This window comes from Bubalus kerabau, chromosome 18 (assembly GCF_029407905.1).
Source record: "Bubalus kerabau isolate K-KA32 ecotype Philippines breed swamp buffalo chromosome 18, PCC_UOA_SB_1v2, whole genome shotgun sequence".
NCBI classification, from domain to species: domain Eukaryota; kingdom Metazoa; phylum Chordata; class Mammalia; order Artiodactyla; family Bovidae; genus Bubalus; species Bubalus kerabau.
In genome coordinates this window covers 7,511,893-7,531,029 of record NC_073641.1, presented here as the reverse complement: position 1 = coordinate 7,531,029, position 19,137 = coordinate 7,511,893, and the positions used below count along the sequence as shown (strand labels likewise).

Genomic DNA, 19,137 nt, shown 5'->3' with positions numbered 1-19,137 from the left:
GCGACCACTTTATCTATAGAAGCAATCCACCATGGAAGATGTTTCAAAAATTTGACTGAAGAGAATGGGCAATTTATTACTGTTGTTTAGTTGCCCAGTCATATCCGACTCTTCTGCAACCCTGCCAGGTTCCTCTGACCGTGGGACTTCCCAAGCAAGAATACTGGAGTGGGTTGCCACTTCCTTCTCCAGGGGATCTTCCCGACCCAGGGATCAAACTTGAGTCTCCTGCATGCCTAAATCAAGGTGACTAAAGAACTGTCTTAACATTCCTCCACCTCCACCTTGATTAATTTCAAGACTTTTAAACAACCTTCTATAATCTGGACTCTGCTGTCAGAGAGGGAATGGGACTATCAGTAAACTCCAGTATCTAGAGATACTGGAAGCATTGCCTCATTATGAATGTATAAATTGGCATCCAGTACAAGTCAGCTTGTTATTAAGAACTAACACTTGCTCATACCGACAAAATGAAGTTCTGGGACCCTGCAAAGCTGAATACTGGATCCGAGACCATGGCAGCCATAGCCCCATACTTTGGGTCTTGCCTGAGGAGGCAGCAAGTTTCCCCTCTTTGACATCTCTTTGTTCTTTATCTTCCTATCTTTCAGTTTGAGCTAGTGTTAACCTCAGTCAGTTCACTTCTAGAATAAAATTTCCATGTATACAACAGTAAAAAACCATCTAGTCTACTTCTAGAGGGTGTAGGCAGTAAAATTTCAAAACATAAATATTTATTTTTCCTTTGCCAAGTGAGGGTCATTAAAAAATAACCTAATCTTGAAAGAAAGGATATTAAGGGGGGTGGGGGGGTATAAAAGGAAAAAAATCTCATACTAGACTCTAAAAAATTAAGTGAATTTGGCTTTAAGGAAAACCCACCAGAGAATGTTTCTTTTTCTCAACTCAACAAAGATACCCCAGGAGCAACTGACCTATTAATAATTTAGCAGGAATGAAACAATTGGGAGAACCAAGAGTTGATCCCTTTGCCTAGGACAGAACAACAGTATCTCAGATCTTGGTTGCCTGCAATTTCTAGCACCTGCCTCTGGAACTCATTCCACAGGAGAAGATGAAACCACACTACGATGGCAGCCCTTACATTACTCCGCCTTACCCTGACACCACCGTCACCAGCTTTGGACTTCAGTCTATACACATTTATGCTAAAATACTGTATTTTGGCATTATTTGTGGCACTGTAGCATGTAAAGACCAAAGACTGATGAACAAGGGAGGTTTTTACAAGCCACGTGGTATCCAGAGGATCTAATGCATGCAGCAACTCTCATAAATCAAATCTCCTTCTAACTTTTCTCGGCTCTATAATCCTATAGTCTACAGAACACTGATTTTTAAACACTACAGAAAAAGAAATCCAGTTAAAAAAGTAAGTTTCAACTCCTCATTCATACTAGACCATGAACAAGGAGGAGGATTTTTTTTTTTTTTTTTTTTGGTTTTGCTTTGTTTAGGGAATGTGGAGAATATGGTTATTTGGTCAAGAATATTTCATAGAAGTGGTGGGACTTAAAATGAGTTTTAGTAACTCTTTTAACAACTCATTCATTGTGGATGGCGCTATGAATACACAAATTTGAAATCCATATACAATAGGAAAAGAGTGAAAAAGAAGTAAACAAGACTTCTGTATCCCACCCAATTAAACTATTGTCTTATAAAAAAGACTTTTTAAAAATTCTTTAATTCCTTTAATTCTTTAATTCCTTCTGTGAGTAGACAGCCCCTCCTTCCTTAATAAATATAGTCTGCTTCAGAATACACATATAAAAAGAGAACAGCTCAGTGGTAATATTTAGAATGGGCAAGGAGAATTTACTGAAGGCACTGCAAAGGCTAATAAAACTTCATTTTTCTTGTTGTCATTAGATAGCAAATAGTGAATGACCTTGTCCTTTGCAAAGTCAAGCCCTGTGGTCTTACGCTGTTTTTTCTGATTTTAGATCTCTGATTACCTTCCCTTTCCTTTTCCAGCTACACAGAAATGGTTTTCGTGTCGACGTTTCAAAGGTCACGCTACAGAAGCAAACACTGCATTAAGCCATTCTTTATGTGTCATTATGGGATCCTCATTTATTTTCATTGTCACCAGTTTTAAGACAGCAAATTAGTTGGCTCTCATAGTTTAAAAAAAGTTTCTGCTCTAATTTGGAGGAATAGTAATTATTCATAAAATATCTGACAGATTAATAGCAACTTGCAGTTATCACTGCAGAGCAAACTAATGTCGTTTCTCCACCTGCTGAAGCACAACTACTACATTTTCTAACCAGTACTAACTTGTTTCAATTCTCTGAATTTTACTAGGGTGAATCAATTATTATCACTTACCATTAATAAGCAGAGAGCTATCGGATCCTGGATATGAATAGTTTAGACGACCTAAGGGTAGAAGAAGGCCGTTACTATAATTTATTCATAGATGATTTAAATGTATTCAACAACAAAGCTGAATTAATTGCTTAATAGGTATTTTAAAAACCATATTATGGGAATAAAACTTAGCTGTGCTAATAAACACAAAGAGTTAGAGGACATATCAAACAGCATGTTCACAAATGTTAAAAAAGGGAAAGCCTGAAAGTGGGAAAATAAAATATCCCTTATATTTCACTATTCAGTTATTCTAATTTCCAAATCCCCATCCAAAGTAATCTTTACACCATTATGTTCTCATATCAACTCCTAATAACAATCTTCATGCTTTTTCCCCATCAGTGTTCAAGTTTTCTTTCATGTGTAGTTCTTTACTGCTATTTAAAAGTATGTAGCTAGCAGTAGTATTTTTTATATGAATCATAACAAAGGTGCCAGTTTTATGCCTACATGTACAGCCATGCCAGTAGGTTTAAATTCATATCTGGGGGAATAAGTACAGAAAGTAAAGGAACACATTTCACTGTACTTACACATGAAAAAGATAGCAAAGCACACAGCAAAATGCACAGAGGCAGAAGAGCATTCAGTAAATGCTGGGTTAATTTTCTCTGAACTTTGAACCTAAAATGGGCACGCAAGATACCCATGAGAAAAGGGCTTCTGAAAGTCTAAAATTTTTGGAGGATGCACCATCTTCCACAAATAAAGGGGGGAATGCATTTCTACTCTGGAAGAGTTTCTACATGTAAGTTGAGGTATCCAGACTGCACATACTTAAGCCTAGATCTATGCTATAAATTATAAAACTCATTATTACAACATTTTTATGTCTCCATACTCCACATGCCCTTCGTAAGAATGGTAAAGAACCCTCAAGTCTTGTTCATTTAAGCAATGGAAAGGGGAACTTAACAGTTAATTACCTACCAGAGTTCAGCACTCTATGCATCAGGAGTAGTGTGAGAATATAAAATTGACTCAGAATTACAAACATTCCAATTAGGGAACAGCAGTTTAAACTCTGACCCCACAGAACCATAACAGACTCTCCAAGACAATAAAAACGGTGGGTAAGCAGAGCTTCTCCCATGACTGGAGCAAGCCTTTCAGGATGCCGGGAAGACTCCAGACCCCACCTAGTTCCGATGAACACTATGGGAGCCAGGGCTAGTATGCGGTCCTATCCACCACCAGCCACACACTTAAAATTATTTAGAAAGGAACTTTAGACCACAGCTATCCTTCAATCTCTCAAAATCCTCTTTTAAATAGTCTCCACAGAAACAAACTCATGCCATGAAAAGAGAAAAGTGTTGTCTGTTGCTAATAGCTTTAATTAATCCACATGTGAAACTTGGGAGTCTAATATGAAACAAAATCTGAAAATTTTTCTACAATTTAAAACCAAATACAAGGATTTTTTAAATTGTAAATTGCTTCACTTAAAATTTCAGTGTGTTCCTGTTTAGGGAAGAAAGGTAGGGATGGAGACCGGCAAGGAGGAGGTGAAAATTAACTTTGATATTTCAATTTCTTCCTAAAAATTGGCTTTGTTACTTAATGTTTATATACACAACCAAGGAGCTAAATCCAGTGAATTCCAGCTTAACTGCTTTAACTGCAAGCCCAGATCATATGACCTGTCACAAGAATATCTTTAAAAAAGCATAGACTTGAGATGCTGGAACAAGAACATGACCTTAACTGTTAAAAACTTGGGAGGGAGGGAATAGTGTTTCTAAATCACTTAACTCAGAGTAGCAGCTGATTTTCTGTGATGGAACACTTGGATTACTTTTGTAGCTGTAAAACCCTATAGTCAGTGAACTAATAGTTATCACTCATACCATTTTTATCATAAAACACTTTTTAAAAAGATGATATAAATCAACACAGGAACAAAAATATTTAATGATATTAACTGAAGTTAAGTTTCTGCTATTTCGAAGAAGATACTCTTAATTTTTTTAAAAGGTAACATTAATGAAACCAAGGCTGTTCTATATGAACTATAATGCCTCTTATTTGATACTAAAAAAGGATAATTAACAATGAGAATCCAAAGATAAATTCCCAAACTAGCTGGCCCAATTTAACTAGTCAAGTTCCACCTTATCAGAAACTGACTTCTGGGGTACCTTGTAAGAGATAAGAACAGTTCAACAAAACAGGCACAAAAATACCCCCTCACTCAGTTCTCTCAGTCTGCCTCAACACACACCTCCTGAGATGCCACCCTGCACTCACAAAGTAGGTATCCTTTGAGACTTTTTCTGCTCCTCAGACTTCTAAATGCTGTAATTCTATCCTTTAGCTAAGACAATAGGGCACTGACAAAATTTACAGTTTAACTCTGAAAGTGATACTTGTTTTTATTTTTTGACATGTTCTTATGATGAGTCCTGTTGGTCTGAAATCGTTATGCCCTCTGTATAGTAAATACACCTGTTAAATATTTTGTTAAACAAATAGCAATGCTTTCTATTTCAATTTTAAAATATTAGCAGTGACATGAGAAAACTTTTGGAAAAAACTTTCATAATGCTTCCCTACCCTACCTGCCCTATCCTATAAATTCTTTCTATAATTAAAATATTTAGAGTCATCCATTCATGACATCTAATATGAAGAACACAGACCCCTTCCTTTCTGGAAGTCCTCTGAAAGCTCCCATTATAAGTTCCATGTTACTCTAAAGTCTTCTACAAGCCTTTCACCTTCTCCTCGCGCCCCTTTTATTTATGCTCTACAGATGCCAACTTTCACCAGCAGTTTTGCATTTTCTAGTCCCTGGCTAGATTACTGACAACCCCCTCCGTCCCTCCAAGACCTCTTTGTTTCCAATGGAGAATATTTTCAAATCTTTTTTGTTTGTTTACTTGTCTTTTTTTCAATTATTTTCCCTAGGGCACCTTTCCCAAAAAAGAACCCCCGTTTTTAGATTAACTCACCAAATTTTATTTCTATCTATACTGCAATAGACAACCATCTTAGGTAATCATCTCAGCTACTTGCTAACTGTCTTATCTCTCTTAAGTAACAGCCCCCCTCTTTAAGATCTAAAGCTTTGTTGCTGTTGTTGCTGCCATTGAACCTAGGTATGTTGAGTTTCCTGTTTGGGCACCAAATAAGTATTCAATGAGTTTACTCCACTGAACTTAAAACACCATCATTTCACAAATGAATATACTGAAGTAAAATAAAAATCACTGACATATCTAAATATGAATATAACCCAGTGTTTGTGAGTTTTGTTTTTTGCTTTTTGATAACTCATTTACCTATAAACATAACCCAGGCTTTGGTACATTTAGAATTGAATTCCTCAAGGGAGAAGGAAAGCATTAGGACTTCTGGCAAGTGAATCTATTTCGTGGATAAAATTCAGTCTTTGAGGGTCTTAGTATTGATTATGTTATAAACACAAAGAAATACTGCCAGATCAGCAGTCCTAACCTTAAGGGACGCTATGACAGGAAAAGTAGTTGTCCCTGGAGGCCAGCTGTGGCATTTTGAGCCAGAAGCCTGGCATGCATCTTGCAGAAGGCATAGACTATATTTGGTGACATGACTCAACCTAGCCAAATATAGGCAACTGATACAGTGTGACTCTGGGGAACTACACTACCAAATTCTACAGCCTAGAAAAGATTCAGATTCCAAGTAGGCATTTGCGAGTTGGAAAGAACCAATATTTACCAACCAGAATGACTAAGAATTACTGGGGGGAGGAGGTGCTCAAAAGAACAGTATGCACTATCATAACTCTCATATTAAGACACTAACTAAAGTAACCGAGTTAATAAGATGAAAGGAGGGAAAAAACTAAAAGGAAATACTCTAATAAATTAGTATCTCTTACTTTCAAAATTAGGTAAAATAAGTTATTTTCTAAAAACTAACCCAGATAGTATTGCTACTGATGACTCAGCAGGAAATGATATAATAAATGCTGCCATTTCAAACACACAAGCAATAAAAAATATCAAATGTTCTCTAGTGCTATTAGATTTCATGCTATGGCCTTCTCTTTCTCAGTCATGCAGCATTGTTGGGGGCATGGTAGGGCAAGGAATGATAACAGGGGGCAGCTCGGCAAGGCTGTGTAAAATATAGCCATGCTGACCAAAAGAGTGACAAGCAGCCTCAAATGCTGAGTTAATTTTGTTAGGTACTAACAAAAAGGGAGAGGTTTTCAGTGGACAGGCTTCCCTGATGACTCAGACGGTAAAGCGTCTCCTTGCAATGTGGGAGACCTGGGTTTGAGCCCTGGTTTGGGAAGATCCCCTGGAGAAGGAAATGGCAATCTACTCCAGAACTCTTGCCTAGAAAATCCCAGGGACAGAGGAGCTTGGTAGGCTACAGTCCATGGGGTTGCAAAGAGTCAGACATGACTTAGTGACTTCAAGTTTCTTTCTTTTCATTGAACATCATTAAAAATTTCTCACAGGGAAAGGATAAGCATGGACTTAGGTCCATTTCTAAGATAGATAAAAAGGTTTATGAATACAGCACAACACTCACACAAATATATTCATACATATAAATACACATTATTTGTTGTTGTTTAACTACAGATGTTTCTCCTGGTTCTGCTCTTACTGCCATAAATAATTGTTTAAAGGAGGTGCTGTTCCTGCCTTTCTACATTTGCTGTTTCTACCAATATTGTCAGATTTGCAGCAAGATGGCATTGTGGGGGCCTGCACGATGTAAGCAAGGTCCAAGAAATGATAAATTCAGTTTCTGAATACTAACTTTATACTAAAACAAATGCAGAATACATATAAATATGAACTAATAAAAATGTGCTCATTATGTTTTATCACTTAATGATACAAAGATCATTTTGTACTTTATTGTTGACATGTGGGAATCTTAATTCCCCGACCAGGGATTAGACCCGCTGTGATCCCTGGCATTTGAAATTTAGAATTTTAACCACCAGATTCCCAGGCAAGTCCCCAGAGATAATCATTTTTAATAATTTCTTCCACTGACCTAAAAGTAACTCCACAAAGCATAATCAGTAACCTTATTCTACCCCATGACCTATCTGTGATACAATCAACTGCCAGTAAAGATGTTTCCATGCAAAATTATGAAGGAGACACCAGCTGGGACTGACATCAACTGGATGGAGAGTCTTGCCCCCCTCCCCAAAAAGCCAATTACACACACGCGCACACACACACACATACATGTAGAATTTAGACTACACAAAACCCCTTTCCAGGATAGATTTGACTTTCAGTTTAAAGGTTGGAGCTTGTAAAAAATACTTGAATTCTCTTAACTCACCGCCATTTCCCTTCTACATACTCTAGATATTCAGAGCTACTGGCCCATTAACTTTCTCGTCTGGGTCCCTTCCTCCATCTGGAATGCCTTCCTTTCTCTCTATCTCCAGTGTTTCACCACTCAAGCCCCCTGCCTTTTACCCAGGTGGCTTCTTTCTTAGGCCTCACATCCTATGGAAAGTACCTGCCCAAAGCCACCTGCTCCTTGGTTCAGACAGCCCTACTGGCTCCATACAACACTCTTTACACTTACTATGCTATGCTATGCTAAGTCACTTCAGTCGTGTCCGACTCTGTGTGACCCCATAGACAGCAGCCCACCAGGCTCCCCCGTCCCTGGGATTCTCCAGGCAAGAACACTGGCGTGGGTTGCCATTTCCTTCTCCAATACATGAAAGTGAAAAGTGAAAGTGAAGTTGCTCAGTCGAGTCCGACTCTCAGCGACCCCATGGACTGCAGCCTACCAGGCTCCTCCATCCATGGGATTTTCCAGGCAAGAGTACTGGAGTGGGGTGCCATTGCCTTCTCTGTACACTTACTATATACTGTATTTAAATCACCTATTTCTAAACTCTCTTCCTCTAGGGCAACAAAATCTTTGAGGACAGGTTTTGGGTCTCACATCCCAGAGCTTAGAGCAGAGAAAGGCACTCGATAAATAGCTGTTGAATAAATAAAACAAAGCTAGCAGCTAGTGGTCTCTCTGGCATGAAACACGCAGTGCAAAGCGCGGAGCTGGACCAATCTCATCTAAGTTCAAGTTACTTAGTTTCTCTGAAGTAAAAACAGAGCTATTTTCATGTACATGTGAGAAATTCATAAGATAATTTTTGCAAAATGCCCAGAAAAGTCCCCCTGGATAGAGTATGTGTTCACTTAATAGTAATTCCTTTCCCTTCAGTAACTTAAAAGCCAGAGACAACTAACAGTTTCCCACTTGTGAGAGAAAGAAAGAGGAAGGATTCCTCCTTGCCAAGTAAGACCCAAACTGGAACCCTGAAGAAAGGAGTGGCCATCTGGGGGAATTTTTCAGCTTCAGAGAAATGAGTTTGCTAATGTTCTAAGTTATAAACAGGGATATAATTCTTCTTTCAGGAGATAAGAGAAAAAAAAGCTAACTCTTTTCTTTTATGATAGCCAAACTGGTAAAGTAGCATCAGTATTTTAGGAAATGAAAACTTGGGAAATTCAACTTAAAAATATTCTTTTCAATAAAAGCCAAAGAGGAACTTCTTTTTGCACCAATAGCTCAGATTTAATTTTTCAATTGTGATATGGTAGCTGAAAATCAGAGGACAGAGTGGCAAAAAAAAAGAGAGAAAATAACATTTTATCTTTAAGATAAGTAAAGTCAATGGGCTATGTTTCTACAGATTAAGGAAGGTTTCATAAGGATTGCTTTAACTCTAACTGAGGGCAGGTATAAAGGTGGAAGATCTAAAAGCATCTAAGAATTTCAGGCAGACGGGAATGTCTAGAGAGACACCAGCAAAGAGCTGACCCAATTAAGGAATTCAAAAGCATTTCCTACTGCCAGTAAACCTAACAACAAACCAGCAAGCAGGAAGGCTATTTTTATCCTTGCCAGAGGCCTTCTGACACTGGATGCTACATTTAGAGGACAGAGCAACAAGATAACTTGCCTTAAGAGGATGTTATGATACCAGCGATTAATGGCAACTTTTCAAGCTTTAAAATATTAGGCATAGTTTTTATTCAAAGTAAATGAGCCAAAGCCAGTTAAAAAAAGAAAAGATAATATAATGGAAGGAAAAGTGGAAAAACAGACCAATGGGTATTAAAAAAGTTTTAAGCAATCTAGAAACAAAGCCAAGGCAGTTAAAATTAAAATTTAATTAATTAAAATTCTCCTATCTTGTAAAAATGTTGATTAAAACAAGCATGTGTTATAAGAGACCTATTTTAAAAGAACCAGTAGATTAAAATAAATAATTGTAGAACTAACCTGAAGGTAAAGATTTTGAGAAGTGGCTCTCTGCACTAACATGAAGATCAAGACAAATTTATGGAGTTCTTAGGAACTATAAAGTAAGTTGCTTCCAAATGACTGAGAACTTTAGAGACAAGCCACTCTGAACACTGGTTGCATGCGTGCCAAGTCACTTCAGTTGTGTCCGACTCTGCGACACTATGGACTGCAGCCTGCAGGCTCCTCTGTCCGTGGGATTCTCCAGATAAGAATACTGGAGGGGTTTTCATGCCCTCCTCCAGGGGATCTTCCCGATCCAGGGATCAAACCCAAGTCTCTTATGTCTTCTGCATTCGCAGGTGGGTTCTTTATCACTAGTGCTACCTGGGAAGCCCCTTAACACTGGCTACTGAAGTCCAAACCCCAAAAGCAATCAGCAAAGTCAGTAATTGGCATTCTGCATACACACCTATCAGCAACACTAATCACTTACTTAATATAAATTCTGATGACTTGATTGAACCTTAACATTCACTTGAATTTCATATCTAATTTCATTTGTTATTTCTCAAAAGGCCCCATTCTTATTTTCCTTTATTAATACTAAAGGCACTTAGTCTTCCTCTTATTCATTAGCCTTCAAAACTAAATAACAAACAGGCTGTTTGAAGATCTCTGCAAATTATCTGGAGGATAAGCTGCACGAGGTCAAGAGTCTTATTTTTTATTTCCTTATATACCCCAACAGGCTAAAATAGTGCTTGGCACTACCTGCTTGATAATATATTTGTTTTATGAACAGCCTCCCATAACTTTAGACTTTACATACATATTCAAAGTGATTCTCAAAGCGGAAAGAGGGTGGGGTGAGGAGGGAAAGCCATCTATCTGAATCACTTCTCGAATACACATGCTTAAGTCTCACGACAGACCTGGTGAATCAGAATGAGGAAAAAGAAAAAGCCAGCTTGGAAAAGTTCGCTCAGTGATTCCACACCTTCACCCTCTGAAAAGTACCCTCCAATAAGAAATCAGCAGGTGTGCAAAATCTGAATCTTTTACAGAAGATTATGATAAAATACCGGAGAAGGCAATGGCACCCAACTCCAGTACTCTTGCCTGGAAAATCCCATGGATGGAGGAGCCTGGTGGGCTGCAGTCCATGGGGTCGCTAAGAGTCGGACACGACTGAGCGACTTCACTTTCACTTTTCACTTTCCTGCACTGGAGAAGGAAATGGCAACCCACTCCAGTGTTCTTGCCTTGAGAATCCCAGGGACAGGGGAGCCTGGTGGGCTGCCGTCTATGGGGTTGCACAGAGTCGGACACGACTGAAGCGACTTAGCAGCAGCAGCAGCATGATAAAATACAGATATTAAACTCTGTCCCCAGTTTCCTACATTAAGACACCTGAATGCCTAAAGTGTACTAAAATAAACGTTTTTAATGTTTGTCTCCTCATAAGTGCTGCACATAAATATCTATTGTGTGGCTACCAGACCATCAGCCGGAGGCTCTGTGTCCCATCCTGATTCTCCAGGCACCAGTTAGTCGACTGACTTCCAAAGCTATTACATCTCTCGGAACTATAGTCTCTTCAACCATAAATTGGAGACCACAAAACTCATGTGGAAGGTTATCTCAAGGATTTAAATTAAAGATAATTTTCAGAAGGGGCAAAGCATAAAAGTCAGAGAAATGGTATCAGAAGTAATTGCCCTTTCACTTGAAAGTTGTTGTTAACACTGCTTCCTATACAGAATGTCCAGGTCCACGTCAAAAAAGAAATATAAAGACCAGCATCAAATGTGCACTGTGGCCTACTACTACCCAATACACGGAATATGCTCAAATGTGTGTGGAGCTGGAATTTAAGCTGAAGCTAAAACGTAAAGTACTACGTGGCTTGAAGGAGGCCATCTCCCCCTCCTAACAAGGGCTGCTGTGTTACCCCACACCAGGGGGCACCCCTATTGTCACAGGGCTCCCCGTGCCCCTGGCACTGTGCCAGTTGTAATCTGAACAGTCCACACCCCTAGCTATGCTTCAAAAAGCAAAAAGATGGCTACAGATGCCCCCAGAGTCAACCTTCCAAAATGCTATTAATACTTGGTGGAGATGATAAGCTAGGATAAGGTAGTGACTCCTCACTCCCCCTTTGTCCTCATCCTCACCATTTTCCTCTATGGAATTCCTTTTTTAGTTATGTTCTTTTTGGTAATGGGGAACATTCTAATGGCAGGAGTTTAAAGCTGAACAATTAGAGAAGTTCTCCACAGCAGTGTTTCATAACATTTCATAATTATTAAGACCTACGCTAATCAAAATATTTCGCAGAGGCTCCCCACCATAACTGAAGCCCTCAAGCCCCACTCCAGTGGATATTACAAGTAAAACAACCACAAGAAAACCCTTTAATAATAGAAGGCTACTATGAATTCAGCAACACCTTTAAATGTATTTTCATTGTGTTACATCAGCATCTGCATGCTTTAAAAGATAATCATGCAACACACACATGACAAATCTATCATCTAACTGGAATGTTTGGTTCTAATAGGTTCCTGCTGCTGCTGCTAAGTCACTTCAGTCGTGTCTGACTCTGTGCGACCCCATAGACGGCAGCCCACCAGGCTCCCCCATCCCTGGGATTCTCCAGGCAAGAAGACTCGAGTGGGTTGCCATTTCCTTCTCCAATGCTGGATCCCATCAAATAATTACCATGTCTGAAGAGGCCCATGATCCACAAATTAAGAACAGAAACATTACATAAAGCCAAGTTTAAACAACTGCTTCCGAGACATAGCATTTTTAGGCTTATCTCAAAAAGAAAAAATGCACTCTAGAAACAAAGCCTCGACTCAACTGAGCAGATCTGACTGATTTCTGGTTATATCCTTTCTTACAAGCTACTGCTGCTGATGATGCTGCTAAGTTGCTTCAGTCGTGTCCGACTCTGTGCAACCCCATAGATGGGAGCCCACAAGGCTCCCCCATCCCTGGGATTCTCCAGGCAAGAACACTGGAGTGGGTTACCATTTCCTTCTCCAATGCATGAAAGTGAAAAGTAAAAGTGAAGTCGCTCAGTCATGTCCGACTCTTTGCGACCCCATGGACTGCAACCTACCAGGCTCCTCTGCCCATGGGATTTTCCAGGCAAGAGTACTGGAGTGGGTTGCCATTGCCTTCTTACAAGCTACTCAATATTAAATGCTCACATGAAACCCATATGCTACTTTCAGTCATTAAACCTTCAACCTTGACATTTAGGAATACCATGCCAGAGACTGTGTGGAATTGCTGATAGTGACTTAAAGTTTACTAAGTTCAATCCCTGCACTTCCTCTTTTAAACGAAGACACCAAGATCTAGAGAGAAGTGACCAACTTAAGCCATGTAACTGCTAATGGCAAAACCAGGTCTTAATACACTCCTCAATGCTTCTCTTTATTTCTTACACTTTGGAAAAGTCTATTGTAAGCTAACAACTTCTGATCTTTTACAAAAAAGACATCAAGTGGCCAATTTAAGTATCTCCATTTAATTAACCATGACAGACATTTATTATTTGGCATATTATAGCCAGTAGAAGTTAAGACTTTTTTTTAGATTCTTTATACAAATTAAGAGTAATTAATCATGGCTGCTCTTCAGAAGATCTGCACTTCAGTGCTGGTTCTCAAGAATTAAAAAAGGTTCCTCTAATTGGTTGATTCCTCCTTCTCTTTCCCAAAGTACAGCAACTGGCATCAGCTCAACTGGATACCAAAGAGATTATGGAACTACTTTCTGTTCAGAGTTTCACTAATGTTCTTAATTTAATGGTTACCAGGTAATAAGCAGAATAAAAAAGAGCCCTGCTTTTAGAACGGACTGCACTGATATGGGACTGAGTTCAGACTAAGTCTGTCAGACAAATCAGACAAAATAATGAAGCCCAGAGGCAGCCAGGCCATCTCCATACCTGACTTGAAAAGTAGTAACTAGTTTAAAAGTGAAAGAGGAAAGTGAAAGAGGAGAGTGAAAAAGTTGGCTTAAAACTCAACATTCAGAAAACTAAGATCATGGCACCTGGTCTCATCACTTCATGGCAAATAGATGGGGAAACAGTGGAAACAGTGACAGACTATTTTGTGTGGCTCCAAAATCACTGGAGATGGTGACTGAGGCCATGAAATTAAAAGATGCTTGCTCCTTGGAAGAAAAGCTATGACCAACCTAGACAGCATATTAAAAAACAGAGACATTACTTTGCCAACAAAGGTCTGTCTCAAGGCTATGGTTTTTCCAATAGTCATGTATGAATGTGAGAGCTGGACCATAAAGAAAGCTGAGCGCCAAAGAATTGATGCTTTTGAACTGTGGTGTTGGAGAAGACTCTTGAGAGTCACTTGGACTGCAAGGAGATCCAACCAGTCCATCCTAAAGGAGATCAGTCCTGAATATTCATTGGAAGGACTGATGCTGAAGCTGAAACTCCAATATTTTGGCCGCCTGATGCGAAGAACTGACTCATTTGAAAAGATCCTGAAGCTGGGAAAGGTTGAAAGCAGGAGGAGAAGGGGACGACAGAGGATGAGATGGTTGGATGGCATCACCGACTCAATGGACATGAGTTTGAATAAACTCCAGGAATCGGTGATGGACAGGGAGGCCTGGCGTGCTGCAGTCCATGGGGTTGCAGAGCCGGACACTACTGAGCGACTGAACATAACTGAACTAGTTTAAAACTAGTTTAAAGTTACTCCTTTTGCAAATTTTTACTGCAGAACAGCAACAAGTTCATCAACGCTTTTCTCTTTTCCTTCTTTTAAATTTGGTAGTGAGGAGAGTGGCAACATGAGGGGAAACAATAAGGATCAGCAAATAAAGAAATTCACAAATCAGGTATACACAACTGATAAATGAATCAACTGCCTACAATATTTAGGTTGAGATTCCATACGTGTCAGGAAGAAATTCCAACGTGGCACAGTTGTGCAACTGTTCTGCTTCCTGTTGTTAAATTGAATGCAAAGAGAATCTCGGATATTTTTATGAGAGCTATGAATCAAGTGGCATGGCCTCCCCTCCCTCAATGTCAGCAAATAACATATTCTAGGATTATATAACAGGATTAAGGAAAGTCTTAAACCTTCACAGACAACTCACCATTGTATTACTCCATAATCAAAAGGGCTTTCATTATGCAGATTAATAGCACATAGGGCTGTTCTAGTAGCTATCAGGAAATGAAATAGCAAGTCACCTCTCTACAGAATTTTACCATATAGAAGGAAAAAACAGAAAAATAGTAAGTGATACTATCAAAAGGTACAATATACTATTGTTAATTTAGACATGGTGCATGAACAAAATGGATCTCTATAAATGTTCTGGACCTCCTTCTACTTTTTATACTGTAGGGAGATCCCTAATATTTTGACAATGACAACCTGCTGACAAAGTCTGAAAACCTTACTACTTAAATGCTATTCAGATTTCACTTCTGAATGGAAAATAATATTATTATCTGTCCATACTGTAATATCTGTATTTATTACGTTGTACATAGACAGAGGAGCCTGGTAGGCTACAGTCCATGGGGTCGCAAAGAGTCAGACACGACTGAGCGACTTTACTTACTTACAAAATACTTAATGTGAAAATGTACAAGATTATAGAAAAGCACTCATAAATTTACTACCTGATTGCTGCTTGGGTTTTGATATGGTATTTCTAACTGTAAATTGTCATATAAATTTATTTCTTTACCAATAAATATTACCAATTTATCAAGAAATTTACCAGTTTCTTTACCAATAAATACTACCAATGTTTATTTCTTTACCAATCCCTGCCCTGAATGTGAGTCTAACAAAAGTAAATCACAACAGTCATAAAATATGTGAGCTTTAATACAGCTGCAAAGAAAAGAAAAAGCTGTATGAGTTAAAAGCATCTTTAGAAACAGTTAGGCTTTTTAACCTTTTAAATAACATAAAAAGTTTACTGTCACTTTCCCCTCTGGCCCCCTTTACCCTCACTTCTCATCCAGGTAAAAACAGAGTCACAATAATGTTTTAAGATGCCTACTCAATTTTCCTGGACTCAAATAAGATTCTTTGTGTTCAGTATTCAGGATTAAGATATGGAGACTGCTTGAGTAATTATGGACCGATCATGGATGACATAAGACAAATTCCCCTTTTGTGACAACTACTTATATGATTTTCAGAACAAATAAGAACAAGGGTCAATATTTCATCACCAACACGTGGAGGGCAAAGGATCACTACTTTGTATTTACCAGCACATGTTATATAAAAAGTCCGACAGATGAGAATCTGGCCAAGGAACAAGGGGCATTTAGTATGAACCAGATTGGTTTCAGTTCAGAACTTAGAATAAGGAAGACTTCAGTCTCAGGCTACCATCACATCAGTGTTCACAGACATCCCATTCTGTTCTCCCAGGCATTTCCCTTTCCCCTCCTTCCCTTGAAAATTTTAAAACAAAACAAACCTGAAACAACAGCAATCCTCCAACCTGGAAAAGTACAGTCACACAGTTTGAAACCCACACCTTTGTAAACTCTGCCTACACAGTGCTATGAGGAATCGAAAGAATCCTGAGCAACAGTGAACCAGAAAGGAGTGGGTCTGAAGTCAGAACTCAACCTGCACCAGCGGTAGACAGACAGTCATGGTCCACCACTTTGTCCCCTCCTTCCTCACAAAGGAAGTTACTTCAACGCAGAAGCCCAGGTCCCATCCTTCAGCACAACTAAGCAAAAGAAAGACTGTTTAGGATGTTCCATTTCAGCAGTCAGGAAAGGGAGGGTGTGGAAGGAAAGGAAATCACTTCACTTCTCAACAGCCACACGCAAAGTTCATTATAACCAAGTTTATAAACTGCACTCTCTGCTGTGTGCCTTACTCCATTACTCATGAGGCTTCTAAGAGTAAGGCAATTTTCTCCTCCCTAGAGCTCTCCACTACTCACTCCCCTGCTACGCTGCTTTGAATTATTTGGTATCATCCAAACAGAGCAAGAAAGAACCAGCCAGGTTTGCAGGGCAGCTGCCTGGAAGACTCTTGAGTCTTCAAGGCTTATAGTATTTAAAGATGCTCCAATTCACCAGAAGACATTTGATACCACACAATGGTAATTTGCTAGGAAAGAGAAATTTGACTATGAATCCAAATGTAATTTAGTTGCTTTGCATTATCCGTGTCTTCTCTATGGTATTTTGTATCAAGGACCATTAAATATCCCTTGAAGAAAAATGTCCACCTAATCCTTTAAAAATGTGACTGGGGATTGGGTTGCATAGTAGTACATAGCTGTCTTTCCACAAATTGCCATTGATTTAAACAGAAAAAGATGAAATACTATAAGAAATTATATCCCTACACCACTATTTCAAATAAATCATTTTAATAGTATAGCAATAGAAATTACTTTGTAAAACTCCCTTTCATATTTAAAACTATGTACTCTGAAACTCACATTTACAACTGAATATAAAATTTAGTCCTATTTTCAGAAACTCTGATGAAAGGTTCTAGAGCTTTCTCAGTGTACATAAAGTCATACACAATATCTGTTCAAAACATCTGTATCAGTATATAACACCTGTTCTTGAAAATACAGAACTACGTGACTGCAATTTTACGTATAGGAATATGAAAAGAACTGTGGATCCAAGGAAAATTTAAGGTTTTCTGGTTATTATTTATGATATCTTTTTAAAGTAGACTAACTGTACTCCTTCCACTGTTGTAGAGATACAGAATTTAAGTAATTATTCCAACAGTCACTCTCTCTCTCACAATGACACAGAAAATCTTACTCAAAATTAACAAAACTGGCTTTGTGTACTAAACTTTCAACTGATTTTCATGATTTTCTCCTAGAGAGATTATTATAAATGGCTTTTCTTAGCAACAAAGAAAAGAGGCACAGATGGAATCATCACTTGCGCACTCATTGAAGCATTTGTTTCAAACAAATTCACACATATGAAAAATAGTCGGGGAAGAGCCCTCTAATTTAATGTGCAGATAAAGAAAAAAATTCCCAAAAGTTATTTTAAAATGCAAGGTCACAATACCTTAAGCAGTCAGGAATTAAATACATAGCATTTGGGGGATAGGTCCAGCTCTTCAAATAAGTTCTTACTAAACGAAAACATGAAGCACGTAAGGCACGAAGGTTTAACTGTACGACACACTCCCACAGTTACTCAACATATGCAGGAGGTTTCTTGGGCACCATGGGAATATGTAAAAGACTGGCACTTTAAACAACTTGCATTTCTGAATTCAATCATCATTGCCCACATGCAAATTAAGTATTTTAAAATGCCTGAAACTCAGAGAGACTGGTGTAGATAACACTGAGTTCCCCCTTCCAAAACCTGGAAGCAAGATGCATTCTGTAACAACATGAAGAGTAAAAGACTCTAATTTCATAATATATTGAGGAAAATTAAACCAGTATTCTGATCATAACTTAATTAATATCTGAAGAACAACTATATAATGTTTTGACAATTTACAGATTGCCTTTGTTCACTCAATAATTTTGCTGTTTCATTAGGCTTTCCAGTGAAATGAAGCAAATTGGATATTAAGTTGTTTTAATATATACGATTTAAAACACTCAACCACTAATATGAAACTATGGATTGTTCAACTGTGTGGTATCTGATAATTTTATTTCTGATAATTTGTCTCTTTATTCCAGTGCTGTCTCCCTCTGATTCCATTCCATAAACTGGTTTATGCCTATATTCCTTTATTCCATTCATATACAGAAAAGAAAAAAAAAAGGCCCCTTAATTTTTAGAGGACTCTCCTACGTATACTGAAAATAATACCACTTCATGAATCTTTATTTCACTGTGTCCAAGCTATGCTTCAGAGACTGAAAGCAGATGCACTGGCACGTGATTTTAATCTATTTCATGCTGCTCCATTTCTAAACAGTAAGTACCAATTTCACAGGCGAGAGAAGACACAAATAGCACTAAGACACAATATTTCCCAAGGAAACATCTCAGCATCTACAATGGTAAAAGATTCTCCTGTCCAGGTGAAGGAATTACTTGATAAGCCTAGTAATTACTGTAGCAATGCGCAAGCTGCCACCTCGTAGATAACTCAAACCTGGTGTACAGCACAGGCTCTTAGCTTATGAGACTGGGTGCACAACGAGGAAAATGAAATCGGTCTCCAGGGAAGAACTGCTACAGATCGTCACTGGTGTTAGTTATGGAGAAGGCAATACATAATGTCATGGGTAAAAATAACATACAGACATGCCAGCTGATCAGTGAAAGGACCTAGAGATAAGGCAGAGGGAGGACCTTTTCCTCTCAAAGAGGTAAACCTCTGTACATGGAGAAGATGATAAGAAGCCTTAAAATTCTTAGAAAAACTATTTTTAAATAAACCATAAAATTAAAAAAAAACCTAATGTAAATTATGAAATGAAAGCTAGCTATTCCATTTGCAC

The 19,137-nt window shown here is 38.4% G+C and overlaps 1 protein-coding gene across 4 annotated transcripts in view; it reads right to left on the bottom strand.

Annotated features, from left to right (window-relative positions):
• The window catches only part of CPEB4 (cytoplasmic polyadenylation element binding protein 4), a 73,208-nt gene that overhangs the window by 26,477 nt on the left and 27,594 nt on the right, over positions 1-19,137 (bottom strand). For 3 of the 4 annotated variants that reach the window (XM_055554896.1, XM_055554897.1, XM_055554899.1), the window contains exon 3: positions 2,359-2,409. The exons of the other annotated variant lie outside the window; for it this stretch is intronic. In XM_055554896.1, the coding sequence (XP_055410871.1) occupies positions 2,359-2,409 (51 nt within the window). The remainder of the gene's footprint in view (positions 1-2,358; positions 2,410-19,137) is intronic. 4 annotated transcript variants of the gene reach the window in all.